This window comes from Herpailurus yagouaroundi, unplaced genomic scaffold (assembly GCF_014898765.1).
Source record: "Herpailurus yagouaroundi ecotype Mexico unplaced genomic scaffold, PumYag 166, whole genome shotgun sequence".
Taxonomy (NCBI): domain Eukaryota; kingdom Metazoa; phylum Chordata; class Mammalia; order Carnivora; family Felidae; genus Herpailurus; species Herpailurus yagouaroundi.
The window spans coordinates 33,605,361-33,619,744 of record NW_024412407.1 but is presented as its reverse complement, the minus strand read 5'-3'; the positions used below and the strand labels follow the sequence as shown (position 1 = coordinate 33,619,744).

The window sequence follows — 14,384 nt, the reverse complement described above, 5'->3', positions numbered from 1 at the left end:
TTAATGGAAGCTGAGAATTTCACAAAAATGCATTAAACAAAAACATTCAACAAAATAGGAAGAGGGGAAATCCTTTTTAAACTTATAAAGACTATCTCCAAAAACCTACAGCAAACATCACACTTTATGATAAAAGACTGAATACTTCTCCCGTAAGATCAGGAACTAGGCAAGGATTTCTATGCCACTTCTAGTCTACGTTGTCCTGGAGGTCTTATCAGTGCACTCACGCAAGAACACAAAGACACCCAAGGGAAGTTATGCAGAGATGGCATGATTATGTATACAGAAAAATCCCAAGAAATCTACAAACAAAGTTGTTAGAACTGACAAGTGAATTTAGAGAAGTCTTAGGATACACAGGAAATATATAAAAATAGTATGTTTCTTTATTGGGGAGGTTTTAAAATGTCCACAAATTCTTGGACACTCTTCCCTTTAAAAGATCGATTCTGATGTCCTTTCCTTGTGTGGGCTGATCATACTAATGTGCCTCTAAAGAATAGAACGTGGTGGAAGTAACAATAGATGACTTCTGAGACTAGGTCATAATAGGCATTGCTGCTTCTGTCTTGTTCTTTTGGATCACTTGGTCTGAGGCAAGCCAGGCATCTCGTCATGAGATTACTGCAGCAGTCCTGTGGAGACACCTAAGTAGAGGGGAACCAGTGTCACCTTGTCAACCATGTAAGTGAGTCACCTTGGAAGTGTATCCTCTAGCTTCAGTTAAGCTATCATAGATTTCAGCCCCTCACTCTTTGAGTCCTCGGCAGAAGCCCCAGATATAGAGAAGCAGAGACAAGCCATCCTCACTTGTGCCCTAATCTAAAGTCCTGCTCCACAGAAACCATGAGACCTGCTGCAAAGGCCTACTTGTGTCGCAGAGCAAGATTCTCAAAAGCCTTTGTGAGGGCCGGGCCCGGCCTTCCTCAGAGAACTGCGGAGCACGGACACGAGGGACAGAACCTGCAGGGGGTGAGGTGACTGCCCAGGGGGCCAACACTGGAGCTACGCACAGTAAATTCACTTGTTGCTTCCTCTTTTGCCCTCAGGAAGCAGGGCCGTGCCAGTGAGAACAAGGCGAAAGCAGAGGTCTACATACATGCATAAGCTTGAGGGTAAGAGCAGCCTTCGATAGCCTAGAGCCCTGAACACATGCTGTGTCTAACATCAGGGCCACCTCAAACCATCATGTCGCTAATATTCTGTCAGCTTGGTCATGCAGAAAATATACCGTGAGGGCCAACAGGAAGGACCTACTCACCAGGACTACCTCATAGGCTTGAGTCCCAGAGCTCCTCATGTTGATGAGCACCATCTTGTTGCACCCACATATAGGTAGAGGGAGAGGGGAGGAGCTCTCATAAAAGGGACATCCAAGGACCAGGACCCACATGGGTTCCTGTCTAAGCTTAGCCCCACCTGGATGGCTCTGCTCATCTGGCTAGTACTGGGCACTAGAAGGATATTTTGAAAATTTCTGGAAAACACAGGGGGCACAGGCCAGTGCCGGGATATCCCAGTACTGCCACCTTGGCTGTTCTTGGGGCGCTGGAGGGGGACTTAGAAAAGTTTGAGGAAGGCACTTCAAAGCTGGGACATCACTCACCTGGGCCTAAGGGTACTACTGAGGTTTACTAGCATACTTGTGGGGTACTTTTGGCTTTCTCAGGAAATTTCATGTTAGTATCTTCAGCTGAAATAATTTCCCCAAAGGTAAAGGAAATTCCTACTCAGTTTTTAAAAAACAGTCTGAAAAAGTATGAAAGTATCAAGCGACCAAGTCACCTAATCCTTCCTAGATTAAGACGGGGGTTATTATTTAATTTGTTTCCTTGACATAACCACCTCCAGTTTTACAGAGTCACCTGGAGCCCTTGCGAACACAGAGCATGGGACTGACTTAGATTAAGATTGGTTTAGATTAAGGCTGAGGGTGCTGGATTACTACTGTTCCTTCTATTCTTCTCGGCTGGAGTACAGCTCTGGGAGTGCCCTTCTGACAATTCTCATGAGGTCAATGCCCCTCAAAGATTCTGGCTAGGACAGTGGGAGCACACAGAAATTCACGAATTGCTATAGTAATTCAGCAGTCATTTTTGATACTGTTTTCTTCTTGAAGATGGGTATCAGTCTTCCATGCACCTATTTACTGACCATCTAAAAAACATTATGTGGCTTGAATCACCTGGATTATTGCCTCGGACTTCGAAATGTCCTGTCAGCAGACTCTCTCGTCCTCTCTCGTGGACCAGGTAATTCTAAAATGCAAGTCTACGAATGTCACTTCTACCCCTCATCACTTTAATGGTCTTGAATTGTCCCCCATTCCCTCTTTCTGGCCTTCTCCACTTTTTTTCTTGCCTACAGGCCTTTATACATGCTGTCTGTTCCACATGGAACATCATCACCCCATTGTCCCCATTTGCTGGCCAACTTACATTTGTCTTTGTGCCTCAACTTCCATTTTACTTTCTCTTGGAAGCTATCTCAAACTCTCCAAACTAGTCCTCCCTAGTATTACACAAACCACACTTTAATCGTTTTTTAAAAATGTGTCTCTATCTTTCACCAGAATGCAAATTTTGTTAGAATAGGATCTGTATCTGTCCTGTTTCTCATCATACATACTTTGCCTAACACGGCAATTTCATAGAACATTGTAGATGAGGGGTGCCTGGGTGGCTTGGTCGGTTAAGCGTCCGACTTCGGCTCAGGTCATGATCTCACGGTCTGTGAGTTCGAGCCCCGCGTCGGGCTCTGTGCTGACAGCTCAGAGCCTGGAGCCTGTTTTGGAATCTGTGTCTCCCTCTCTCTCTGCTCCTCCCCTGTTCATGCTCTATCTCTCTCTGTCTCAAAAATAAACGTTAAAAAAAATTTTTTTAAAGAAAATTGTAGATGAATAAGTAAATTACATAATGTTTGCAACTTGATGAAGTAAGCCTTTATATTAGTCTCATCCTACAGATAAAAAAAGCTGAGGCTCGCCAAAGTAAAATAGATTTTATACGTTGTGGAAGTTTAGCAGCTGTCCGAGGTCTACCATTTTCCTTTTTGGAAACCTCAAACCAAAAAAAATGTCTTTGTGTCTTGAAGCGTTAGTGTTTGTCATGCCAATAATGGTGCATGGTGGTCACTTCTACAGAATTGGGCAATGGTGTCATGATATAGTGTAAAAGTATGGATAGGTGCATTTGAATTCTTCAGAGTTATTTGTATCTTTAGGATAATGGTATCTGTACCATCCCAGTTACTGTCATGTTTAACATGTGCCTCAGCCAAGTCACAAATATTTCATGACTTGCTATTTCTGTTCTGTCTCAGTAATTCTTAATATCCTTGCTCATATCACGAAAGCCTCCATGACCTGACACCGCACTCCTAATCCACTCAATCTCCTCCACCAAAAACAACAATAAACAAAACAAGCCACCGAGCTTCGTTCTGGTATGAAGTTCATGGCAAAGTTTAGCTCCATATGTATTGGATGAATCCAATGCAGCTGATCCTTCAGTCGAACAATTGTTTGTAATAGAAATAAGATCCTACACGTTTTTCATGTTTTCTGTTGAGAACAAAACTGTCCAGTTAAAGAAAATATGAATCACTTTGCTATACCAGCTCCTGTAAAAAACATGTTGGGGTCAAAAAAAAGAAAAGTATTGTTTTCTCTCAGTTTAAATGCTCTAAAAAATCTCTATTATCTATGTATTTACCTATTCTGGAAAGATATGTACATATATGCAAATGTCAACAGAGTTATACATTTTATAGGAAATCCCTCCATTTCCTTCCCCATCACTACCTTTGGAATCCAGGATTGTTAAGACTACAGAGAAACACTATTCTGTAGACATTCTGAAGCAGTGCAGGTAACATCTGAACATTGCATTTTATTGCAAGTAAGAAGAAGAATATGAATATTTGACTAGCCTCAGTCTCTTGCTGTCCTTAAATTTCAGTCTAAAGGAACACAAAGAATCAAAACACGGTCTGTCTCCAAGAGAGGAGTCCCAAGTCCCCCTCAATACTAAAAAAATTAAGCAAGCAATGACGAAGAAGAAACCGAAGTGTTTTCAAAGGAAGGATGAGGTGATAAGGACAGAAAAATATTGAGTTATGCCACTGATCAGAATTCGTAATAGGAAGGTATTAATACCAGGAACAATAATACCAGAAAGGGCAATAATACTCTGACAAAGGTAGATAGATACAACCGTTGGTTGGTATAACCACTTTGTAAATTACAAGTGTATAATTAAAGGTCAAAAGTGTCCACCTTGTATCCACGCTGAACTCTTATACGTCTGGTGAGAATTTTCCTCTTGCATTTACCCATGATGTTCCCTGACAAGGTTGCAAACCTGCAGCTGAGGGCGTCATTCCCGCTAGCAGACATGCTTTGTTGGGTTCACACAGTGGGTTTTATTCATTATATCCATATTTCTGTCTTCAGAAGTTGGAGGATCTGGCAACACTGACTTCCATATTGCTGGGTGACAACAGTCAGTGGGAGCTCAGCAGGTGGCCGCCTTCCAAGGGGTCTTGTGTTTGCTACAATTGTTTTCACTTTCATTTTCTTATACCACGCCCCCCCACCCTTTATTCATTTTACCTCATCCGCCTGGCCCCTTTAAGAAAGGAGCTTGTAACTCCCACTCCACAGAGGCTGTCCCTCCCGCCCATGTCCACCTGTTCAGGTTCAAGTCATCACTGATGGTTCATGGCAAGTGTCATCCTCTCTTTCCTTCCCCAACAATCCAATGTGAGCTGACCGTCTTTTGATTACTCACAACATTCCTTGCATATTTTTTGTAGCCCACACAGTACCCAGTAATATTATTATCTGTATTGTACTTATCTTGCTAGTGTAAGGATTTGGAAGCTTACACATTCATCCATCCATTCAGCAAAAATTGATTAAGTTACAAGGTGCCAAACACTAGCTTAAGTTCTGAGGATGTTGTGAGGAATAAGAGAAAGAAACCCTGAAGGAGATGTTGAGAGCAGGATCTCTTTTGCCTATCTTGGCTTCCACTGCAGAGCCTCGGAAAATGCCTTGTACCTCAGTTGGCATTTGTTGAACTCAATTTTTGGCACCTATTAACTGATCACACGATTCTATTAAATAGAAGCATTAGAGCTATATTTCTTCAAAAAGCATTCAGAAAATCAATCGTCATTAATGTATACCAACCCCTAAAGATTTCTTCCCCCATTCCGGTTACTCCAAATCACCAAGGTTTTATCCTGAAATAGTACTCCGAGTACTCAGATGTCCCTCGAAATTTATTTACCTGGGTAACTGCTGAAAGAGAGGCGGCTACTGCTCGTGTCTTTATCATTGATGTTGAAGTCCCAGTGTTTATATATCCTGAGCATGGCTGCATACGTGTACCAGCTTGAGTGAGCAAAAAAGACGTTCTCAAATCCAGGAAGAACCTACAGCCAGAATCATAGTGAATGATGCAGAGGTATACAGATAACTGACTACAAGTGTAGGAAGCATAGAGCAATTGTGTCAATTTCGCTATTCACTGCCGTATTTATTATCGGGAAATATGGCCAAGAGCACAAAATTCACCTTTAATGTGCGCAAAAACAGACAGACTCTATCCTTCAAGCATCCAGAAGGGAAGACTGTGGGAGGGGGAGGGGCAGGCTCACATAGCACGGGAGGAATGGTGGAAGAAACAGAGCTAACATCATGTACTTCCAACACCCTCCATCAGTTTCTTCCTGTTCTTAACTTCTAGACAGAGGAGCCATAAGCTGATAATAGGGCTGTAGCCAGGGGTGATGAGATGTTGCCACACTTGGGCTGCCATATGGAAAAAGTCTGTGTGTTCCAGAACAAGGAAAGAGAGAGGCAGCTTTGTGTCTCACCTTAATAAGGGCAGAGCAATGTCCCATGTCCCATCTCTTAAAAACCTTCAAGCTGGAATTTGTTGTGGGAGAAACTGAGGGAATCAGATCCAACAGATCTCCAATGGCATTCAGGAACTGAATCTGGAACAGGGTCATAGGCTGGGGAGAGACAAACAGTACTCTTAACAGTGATTTGTGGCAGTAGGACGCCATTTTCTAGTTTCCCCATTGTCAGGGATACCCTCGGTTATTCCTTTGCCAAGGGTCCCTAATGTAACAAATGCATTCGATTTTCTCGTAGCTTATAAAATAGCTATTATCTTAGGGTTTATAAGAGATGCTTTAGCATGTGTTGATACCCAAAACACTAGTGATATTTAGGGCCAAATAATTCTTTTTGGGGGGCTTGTGCATTGTAAACTATTTAGCAGCATCCCTGGCCTCTCCCAGTCTTGATCACCGAAAGTGTCTCCAGGCATTGCCAACTCTGCCCTGGAGGGACATTGCTCACAGTTGAGAATCACTGCTTTACAGCAAAATATTCAACCAAGACACTTTTTAATTTTTTTTTTGATTTATTATTTTTAAAAAATTTTTCTTAATGTTTACTCATTTTTGAGGGCGCAGAGACAGAGCATGAGCAGGGGAGGGGCAGAGCGAGAGACGGAATCTGAAGCAGATTCCAGGCTCTGAGCTGTCAGCGCAGGGCCCTGTGCAGGGGTGCAACTCATGAACCTCGAGATCATGAGCCGAAGTCAGATGCTCAACCAACTGAGCCACCCAGGCGCCCCATGACGCTTTTTGATTTTGTGTGTTTAATGTAGAACTAACTGACTTGACATTTACCCCAAAGCAATGGTCAGACCTGAACGTGAACTTAGTGCTAGAGAGCCCTGCTCCACCAAGAGTTAATCCACCAGAGTAGCCAGAGGCCTAGCATCTTACAGAAAAATTGTGTTTTTTTTCAACGTTTATTTATTTTTTTGGGACAGAGAGAGACAGAGCATGAAGGGGGGAGGGGCAGAGAGAGAGGGAGACACAGAATCGGAAACAGGCTCCAGGCTCTGAGCCATCAGCCCAGAGCCTGATGCGGGGCTCGAACTCACGGACTGCGAGATCGAGACCTGGCTGAAGTCGGACGCTTAACCGACTGCGCCACCCAGGCGCCCCAGAAAAATTGGTTTTTAGGCGGACTTGGTGACAAGACAAACACAAATGACATTTTAACAAAAAAACAAAAGCGAAAACCAGAAACTGATTATTTGTTTATACACATATTCTCTCTCTCTTTTTTTTTTTTGTTCTTTGACTATATAACACTTGCATTATTAAAGATTTAAAAAATTATAATGAGATTTATAGTGGAATTTTGTTGTGTTGATTTCTGTGTATATCTCTAGACTTTTTACAGTGTCTTATGGATACATTAAAATTTTTTTTTTCTAATGTTTATTTATTTTTGAAGGAGAGAGAGAGCGTGAGCAGGGGAGGGGCAGAGAGAGAAGGAGACACAGAATCTGAAGCAGGTTCCAGGCCCTGAGCTGTCAGCACAGAGCCCGACGCGGGGCTCGAACTCACGAGCTGGGAGATCATGACCTGAGCTGAAGTTGGACGGCTAATCAACTGAGCCACCCAGGTGCCTCTACAGTGTCTTATAAATACATTTTTAAACACATGGTAGTGTATTATATGCTTCAGTCTTTGATTTTTCTCTCTTCACATTTTTCACTTGTTTGGAGGAATTTTCCATAATTAGATGTAAAAATCTTCCTCATTCTCTTGAACAGGACTTTAGTGAACGGATACATTATATGTTAACCAGTATTATACTGATGGACTTTCCTGTGGTTTCTAGTCTTTTGCTATTATAAACAGTGTTACAAAAATCAATCTTGGACACATCATTTCATATGTGTGTGAGTCTTTGTGTAGGATAGATACCTAGAGGCAGTTTTGATTTTAATAAATATTTTGCCAAGTTGTCTACAGAGGGCTTATTTCAACAGACACTCTTACAGCCTCAATGGCATATTAAACATTGAGTTTTTTTTTTTTCCAATTTGATAGGTGAAAAACAGTACCTCATTCTTTTTTTTTTTTTTTTTAAGCCTATTTATTGACTTTGAGGAGTGGGGTAAGGGCAGAGAGAGAGGGAGAGAAAATCCCAAGCAGTCTCTGAGCCGTCAACACAGAGCCCAATGCACAGTTTGAACCCACGAAATGCAAGATCCTGACCTGAGCCTAAATCCAGGGTTGGATGCTCAACTGACTGAGCCACCCAGATGCCCCTTAGCAATTCTTTTGTTATGAGTGAGTGAGGCAGAGCATGTTAAAAAACGTTTGAATTTTTTTGTGTGTGTGTGAACTGTTCATATGCCTTATTTATTTTTCTTATTCTTTTTCTTATCAACTTTTAGGAGTTCTTTAAATATTAGGGAGATTTGTTCATTGTTTGATATGAATTGCAAATATTATTTTCCAGTTTTTAATTTGCCTTTAATTTTTTGCCTTTATTTTTAAGAATGATATCATACTTATGAAAGGATAAAGATCATATGCACAATTTAAGAAGAAATAATGAAAAAGACCACTAATGAACCCATCTCACAGTTTGGGCAATAGAACATTAGCTGTGCCTCAGAAACCTCCAATCTCATCTCTGTCCTTCCTTATTTATCAGTAGTAAGCACTATGGCTCATTACCCTCTTTTCTGTTACTTTATCATCTATGTACACATCCATAGACAGGCTATTTTTAAATTTGCTTGCTTTTGAGTTTGTACAAATAGAATCATATTGTGTGCATTCTTCTGCTCAACATGATTTTTTTGGACATGTATCAATGTTGGTAGTGTGGAAACAGTTCATTCATCTTCATTCATATAAGGGTATATAGTATCGTGATATACTTATGAACATTTGGGATATTTCCAGTTTGTAGCAAAATAATGGTACTGTGAACTTTTATGTACGTGGTGCCGGGCCCCCCCGCCCCCCATGGGCAAGAATGTCGTTAATCTCTGGATTTGCCAGGTTGTAGAATATGTATCGTCTTTAAATGTCTTGAGTAACATCTAATTCTTTTCCAAAGCAGTTGGGACAATTTACTCAATCCAGTAGTGGTTAAGATTCCCCACTCCTGGTGTGTAATAGGATGTCATTGAGGTTTTAATATATATTTCTTTGAAATTAAGCATTTCTCCACATGCTTATGGGCCATTTTGGTTTCCTTTCCTGTGAAATTCCTGCTGATAATTTTGCCCATTGCCCATTTTTCAACTGGGTATTTTCTTTTTAAAAATTTATTTGTTCTTTGTGTATTTCAGGTACAAATCCTTTGCTGGTTAAATGTATTTCAAATGTTTTCCCTTGGTTTGTAGCTTATCTTTTCCCTTTCTATATAGTGTGTTCTGATGAAAAGAAGTTTATTTTAATTAGCTGAATTTATATTTTTCTTCATGGCTAGTGTTTTTTTGCTTTGTTTGAGATGCTGTTGCTTGCCCTAAGTCATAGTCTCCTAGGGGATGATGCTCAGTGCTACGGGGTCAATGCTATTCTCACAATTTCTAAGCCTTTTCAAGGGGCAAAGAAAGAAACTATGCGTTTTTTTTTTTAAGGAAGCTAAAAGTAATGATTTCCTACCTATACAACTTTAAAAACTACAAGGTCTTGACTTCACTGATTTTTCTTATGCTGAAAATCTTGATAGTCAACATAGTTATTTGTTTTATAAATATATTTGCTTTATAGTTAGCTACTATATCTAACTGTATCAAATTTCAAAATGATAACATCAATATTATTGCTAAAGTGACATTACTGGATACAGTTTAAGGTTTATTTTGGTTTTGGTGGTTCTTCTTGTCCTTAGAATCTATCCCATTAAGGATGTACCCTAGTAACTGTGTTCCGGTCACTGGAAATAACTGCTGTCTGCATGGTTACGCTATCAACTTGACATAGAGTTAGGCATATTCATGTCCATTCATTTTAAGATTTTAGGGACTATTTTTCTTCTATGTTATTAAATTTTGTTTCATAGTTATGAACAGCATTCACATGGTTCTAAAGTCAAATGTATAAAGATACATTCAGAGAAATGTACCTTTCATTCCTGTCCGTTTCACTTTCTTTTCTTCTTTTTTTATAAGTAATTTTTTTTTTTTTAGTTTTGGGTTTATTGTTTCATTGTTGTTTGTTCTTGGAAAATTAAGCAAATCTATCCATCTCTCTATCATCATCTATCTTATTTCCATATCTTATGTAAAAAGTAGCAAATAATTTACACTGGTCTTCACCTTACTTTTTTATTTATTTACTATTTTTATTATTTTTTAATGTTTATTTATTTTTGAGAAAGAGAGAAAGAGACAGTATGTGAGCAGGGGAGGGGCAGAGAGAGAAGGAGACACAGAATCCAAAGCAGGCTCCAGGCTCTGAGTCATCAGCACAGAGCCCGACATGGGGCTCAAACCCATGAATCGCAAGATGATGACCTGAGCCGAAGTCATGTGCTTAACCAACTGAGCCACCCAGGCACCCCACTTTTTTATACTTCATAACAGAATAACAGATCCTGAACATCACCCTGTAGCAGTATTTGGAGATCTCCCTCATTCCTGTTTACAACTATGTCATTTACACAGCCAGTCTTCTATGTATTTGGTTGTCTTTGGTCTTTTGCTCTTACAAATTATCTGCAATGACAAGGCTGGCCCATATGCCATACTGAACTTTTGTGATAATCCTAGAACTGGCATTGCTGGATCAAAGGGTAAATGAGCATATGATTTGGGTACTGAGTGCCTAATTTTCTCTCCATAGGGAATATACCATTTTGTATTCCTACCAATATTTTGAGAATTCCTAACAGTATTTTTCACCTTTAGCCTTGCCAACAGAGTATACATTCACATTTTAGAACTTTTGCCAAATTGATAAGTGAGAAAGTATGTCTCAGTTATGGTTTTAATTTGCATTTCTAAACTCATGAGTAAGGCTTGGTTTATATGATTAACATTTTTTGCATCATGTTTCTATGAACTATATTTTGTATATTTTTTCCAGTGTGTATACATATGCCCAGTTGAGTGTGTGTGTGTGTGTGTGTGTGTGTGTGTGTATTACCCCCAGGAAACAAAATCTTCATAGTTTTTGGGAATATATCAAGTGTACCTTTGAATCTTCGATTATTCAATAAAGCTTTTCAAGATATTATTATGTGTCATGTGTGTGTGTGTGTGTGTGTGTGTGTGTGTGTGTGTTTTGTAAAGGGTGGGAAGCATAGAATTTGTACATTTAGACATTTTGCCTTAAAAATTATATCAACAAAAGTAGCAGCTGTATTAGGTTAAACAGCCAGAACATTCATTCAGTATATTCTTTAACCTACTCCAGAGCACAGGATTAGGAAAGAAATTAAGAGATAAAGAGACTGTGTGTTAAGCTTGAATTTTATGGCAGACACTGAGGTGCTAGCAATATAACAAGATAGTGCCTGTGTACAAGAAATTAATGTGCTAGTCCTAATTTGATCTGCTTCTAAGTTAGATTGTTATTTTGTTTATTTATTTTTTAATATATGAAATTTATTGTCAAATTGGTTTCCATACAACACCCAGTGAAAGATTGTTATTTTAAAGATAATTCTCAATATTTTTGCCATTCCGTATAAATTCTGAGTAGTGTTTTAAAAATCTTACCTTTGTCTTTTCTAACATAGCCCTCTTCATGGCTCCTACATACAATCCATCCATTTGTGTCACAACATAGCCTGTATGTCTCCAAAATGGGTCATCCTTGTAATATTTGATGTTTTTCCGGGTCCACTGATCTTGCTTCCTGCAAGAGAAATTAGATTCGCACTAGGGATCTTCATGGTTGCTCATCCAAAGCGAAATTCAACCCAGGCGTTTACAGATTATATATTCAGATAGTTATGCTAGTGTAATTTAAATTCTGGACCTTACAACATTCCAATTTATGATTTGACGTAACTTTGTATACTGAAAGCTTTTCTGATTTGTTCAGGCTATCTCTACATCAATCTTAAATACTTTTTTTTCTAACGTTTATTCATTTTTGAGAGAGAGAGAGAAATGAGCAGGGGAGGGACACAGAGAGAGGGAGACACAGAATATGAAGCAGGCTCCAGGCTCTGAGCTGTCAGCACAGAGCCCAACGTGGGGCTCAAACCTGCCAACTGCAAGATCATGACCTGAGCCAAAGTCGGATGCTTAACTGACCGAACCACCCAGAGCCTGTCTATATCAATCTTAGAATACAAGGTCATTGCTTCATGGGATCTAGTCCAATAATTTTTAATGATCCTCTGCAGGACGTTAGATTTGATGAAGGCGTTGCTTAGTGTATGATTTGGAGGGTCAAACCAGAGTCCTTTTGTCCCCAAGTTAATCACAGCCACAAACATAAAACAAATCCCACGTATAAAACAAATAGAAAAGAAATCTGAATATTGAGAATTGTTAGCTTCAGAAAGCTTTATCAAAACTTTATCAAAATGGAAATGTTCTCAGAGTTATGTTGTGAATTAGGACTAGATAACAGCTGGTACCTCAGCTAGGATGAGTCACCAGGCCCATGAAACCGAAGTACCTTAGGGAGGAGGATCGGTGATCCCTAAAGGAGTGGGGCCCTTACGTGGAGGCAGTCCAGGCATTTAACTTTGCCTTCCTTACTCTCATGGTGGCTTCCTCCAGCTGTGCCGGCAGCCGATAATGATATTCAACGTGACCTTTGAATGAGCCCAAGTTAGAGGACATGCTGTGTGGGCATGCTGTAGAGGACAGCCAGTTTTCACGTCATTACCAAAAAGTGCTATACCTTACTACAAGACCAGCTCTGGAGTCCTGCCTAAGAGCCAGAAAAGGACATTGGCGAAGGAAAAACTGCTGTTTGCAATGACAGATTCAGGCCCTGTAGTGTGAATAACAAGAGGAAAGCTATTATACATACTCTATAAAATCTTGCACTTTATCCACGATGGAAGGTTTCTTAATCAGCTGTGGGTAGAGGTTAACGAAGTGGTCATACATGTGTCTGAAACAACAGAAAAAAAATGGTTGCATTTCTGTTTTTCTCCTTAGAGTAGTCCATCACAGTAAATTACACAAATTTTTGACTAACTAGAAGGTCCCTTATTGCAAACCTTCCCCATCTTTTTAAAAATCAAGCGCACAATTTAAAATTAAGAAATATATAGAAAAGCATATATAATAAAATGAACACACAATTAAAAATTGAGAAATATACAGAAAAGCATATATAATAAAATCAACACCCAAGTATCTCTACCCAATTTTATTAAAATCATTGTATTTTGCCATGTTTGGCATATAGTTTTAAACAGAAATAAACATTAGATAGAGTTGAAACCCCTGTGTACAGTTCTCTGACACTAATTCCACACGTTTCTTCACAGAGGTAACTCCAATCTTGAATTGGTGATTTATTTCTATCATGAATGTTTCTGTACCATCACTAAGTATAGATTTAACAACAAATAGTATACAGTGGTACTTATAGTTAATTTCATACTATACTGTAACAATTCTGTCAACACATTTCTTACAGGTTTTATTTGAGAGAGAGAGAATGAGTGGGGAAGGGGCAGAGAGAGGGAGACACAGAATCTGAAGCAGGCTCCAGGTTCCGAGCTGCCAGCACAGAGCCTGATGCAGGGCTCAAACCCACAAACCGCGAGATCATGACCTGAGCCAAAGTCAGGCTCTTAACTGACTAAGCCACCCAGGTGCCCGTCAACACATTTTGGAAGAAATGCATTATCTTCTGCAGTTTAAATTTATTATTTTCATCTGCTGATAGCATTCATGGTCTGACTATATAAGAGTTCATGTATGCAACCAGTTTTCAACTTTTCGCTATCATAATGCAACTTCAAACACTGTTGTAATGTCTTTCCTTACGTATTTGCATGTTCTTCTAGAATATATATAGCACATATGAAAGTAGGATTGCCGGGGTGAATATTCTCGATATTTATAGTTACTATATATTGCCAAGTTGTTCTCCATGGTGACTGTACCCATTTATATTCCCATTAGCTACAGATTAGACTTTGCCTTGCTCTGCAGTCTCACCCACACTTGGTGTGGTCAGACTTCTTCAGCAATTTAGATTGGGTTTACATGGCTTCTCATTGTTTTTAATTTTCATCCCCCTCGCCTCCACAAATATTGGCTCTTTAGGATTCTTTATGTTAAAACTTAATTTAAAAAATAAAAATAAATAAAACTTTAAAAACTTAAATGTGTCTCATATGCTGTCAACATTTTTTTTAATTTTTTTTTCTTTATGTTAAAACTTAATTTAAAAAATAAAAATAAATAAAACTTTAAAAACTTAAATGTGTCTCATATGCTGTCAACATTTTTTTTTTAATTTTTTTTTTCAACGTTTATTCATTTTTGGGACGGAGAGAGAGCATGAACGGGGGAGGGGCAGAGAGAGAGGGAGACACAGAATCGGAAACAGGC

At 39.4% G+C, this 14,384-nt stretch overlaps 1 protein-coding gene across 1 annotated transcript in view; it reads right to left on the bottom strand.

Moving 5' to 3' along the window:
• PLBD1 (phospholipase B domain containing 1) overlaps positions 1 to 14,384 on the bottom strand; it is a 54,551-nt gene that overhangs the window by 17,323 nt on the left and 22,844 nt on the right. Inside the window, exons 3-6 of the mRNA XM_040488857.1 lie at positions 12,844 to 12,927; positions 11,571 to 11,709; positions 5,887 to 6,027; positions 5,298 to 5,442 (exon numbers count right to left, since the gene is read on the bottom strand). Of these exons, the coding sequence (XP_040344791.1) occupies positions 5,298 to 5,442; positions 5,887 to 6,027; positions 11,571 to 11,709; positions 12,844 to 12,927 (509 nt within the window). The remainder of the gene's footprint in view (positions 1 to 5,297; positions 5,443 to 5,886; positions 6,028 to 11,570; positions 11,710 to 12,843; positions 12,928 to 14,384) is intronic.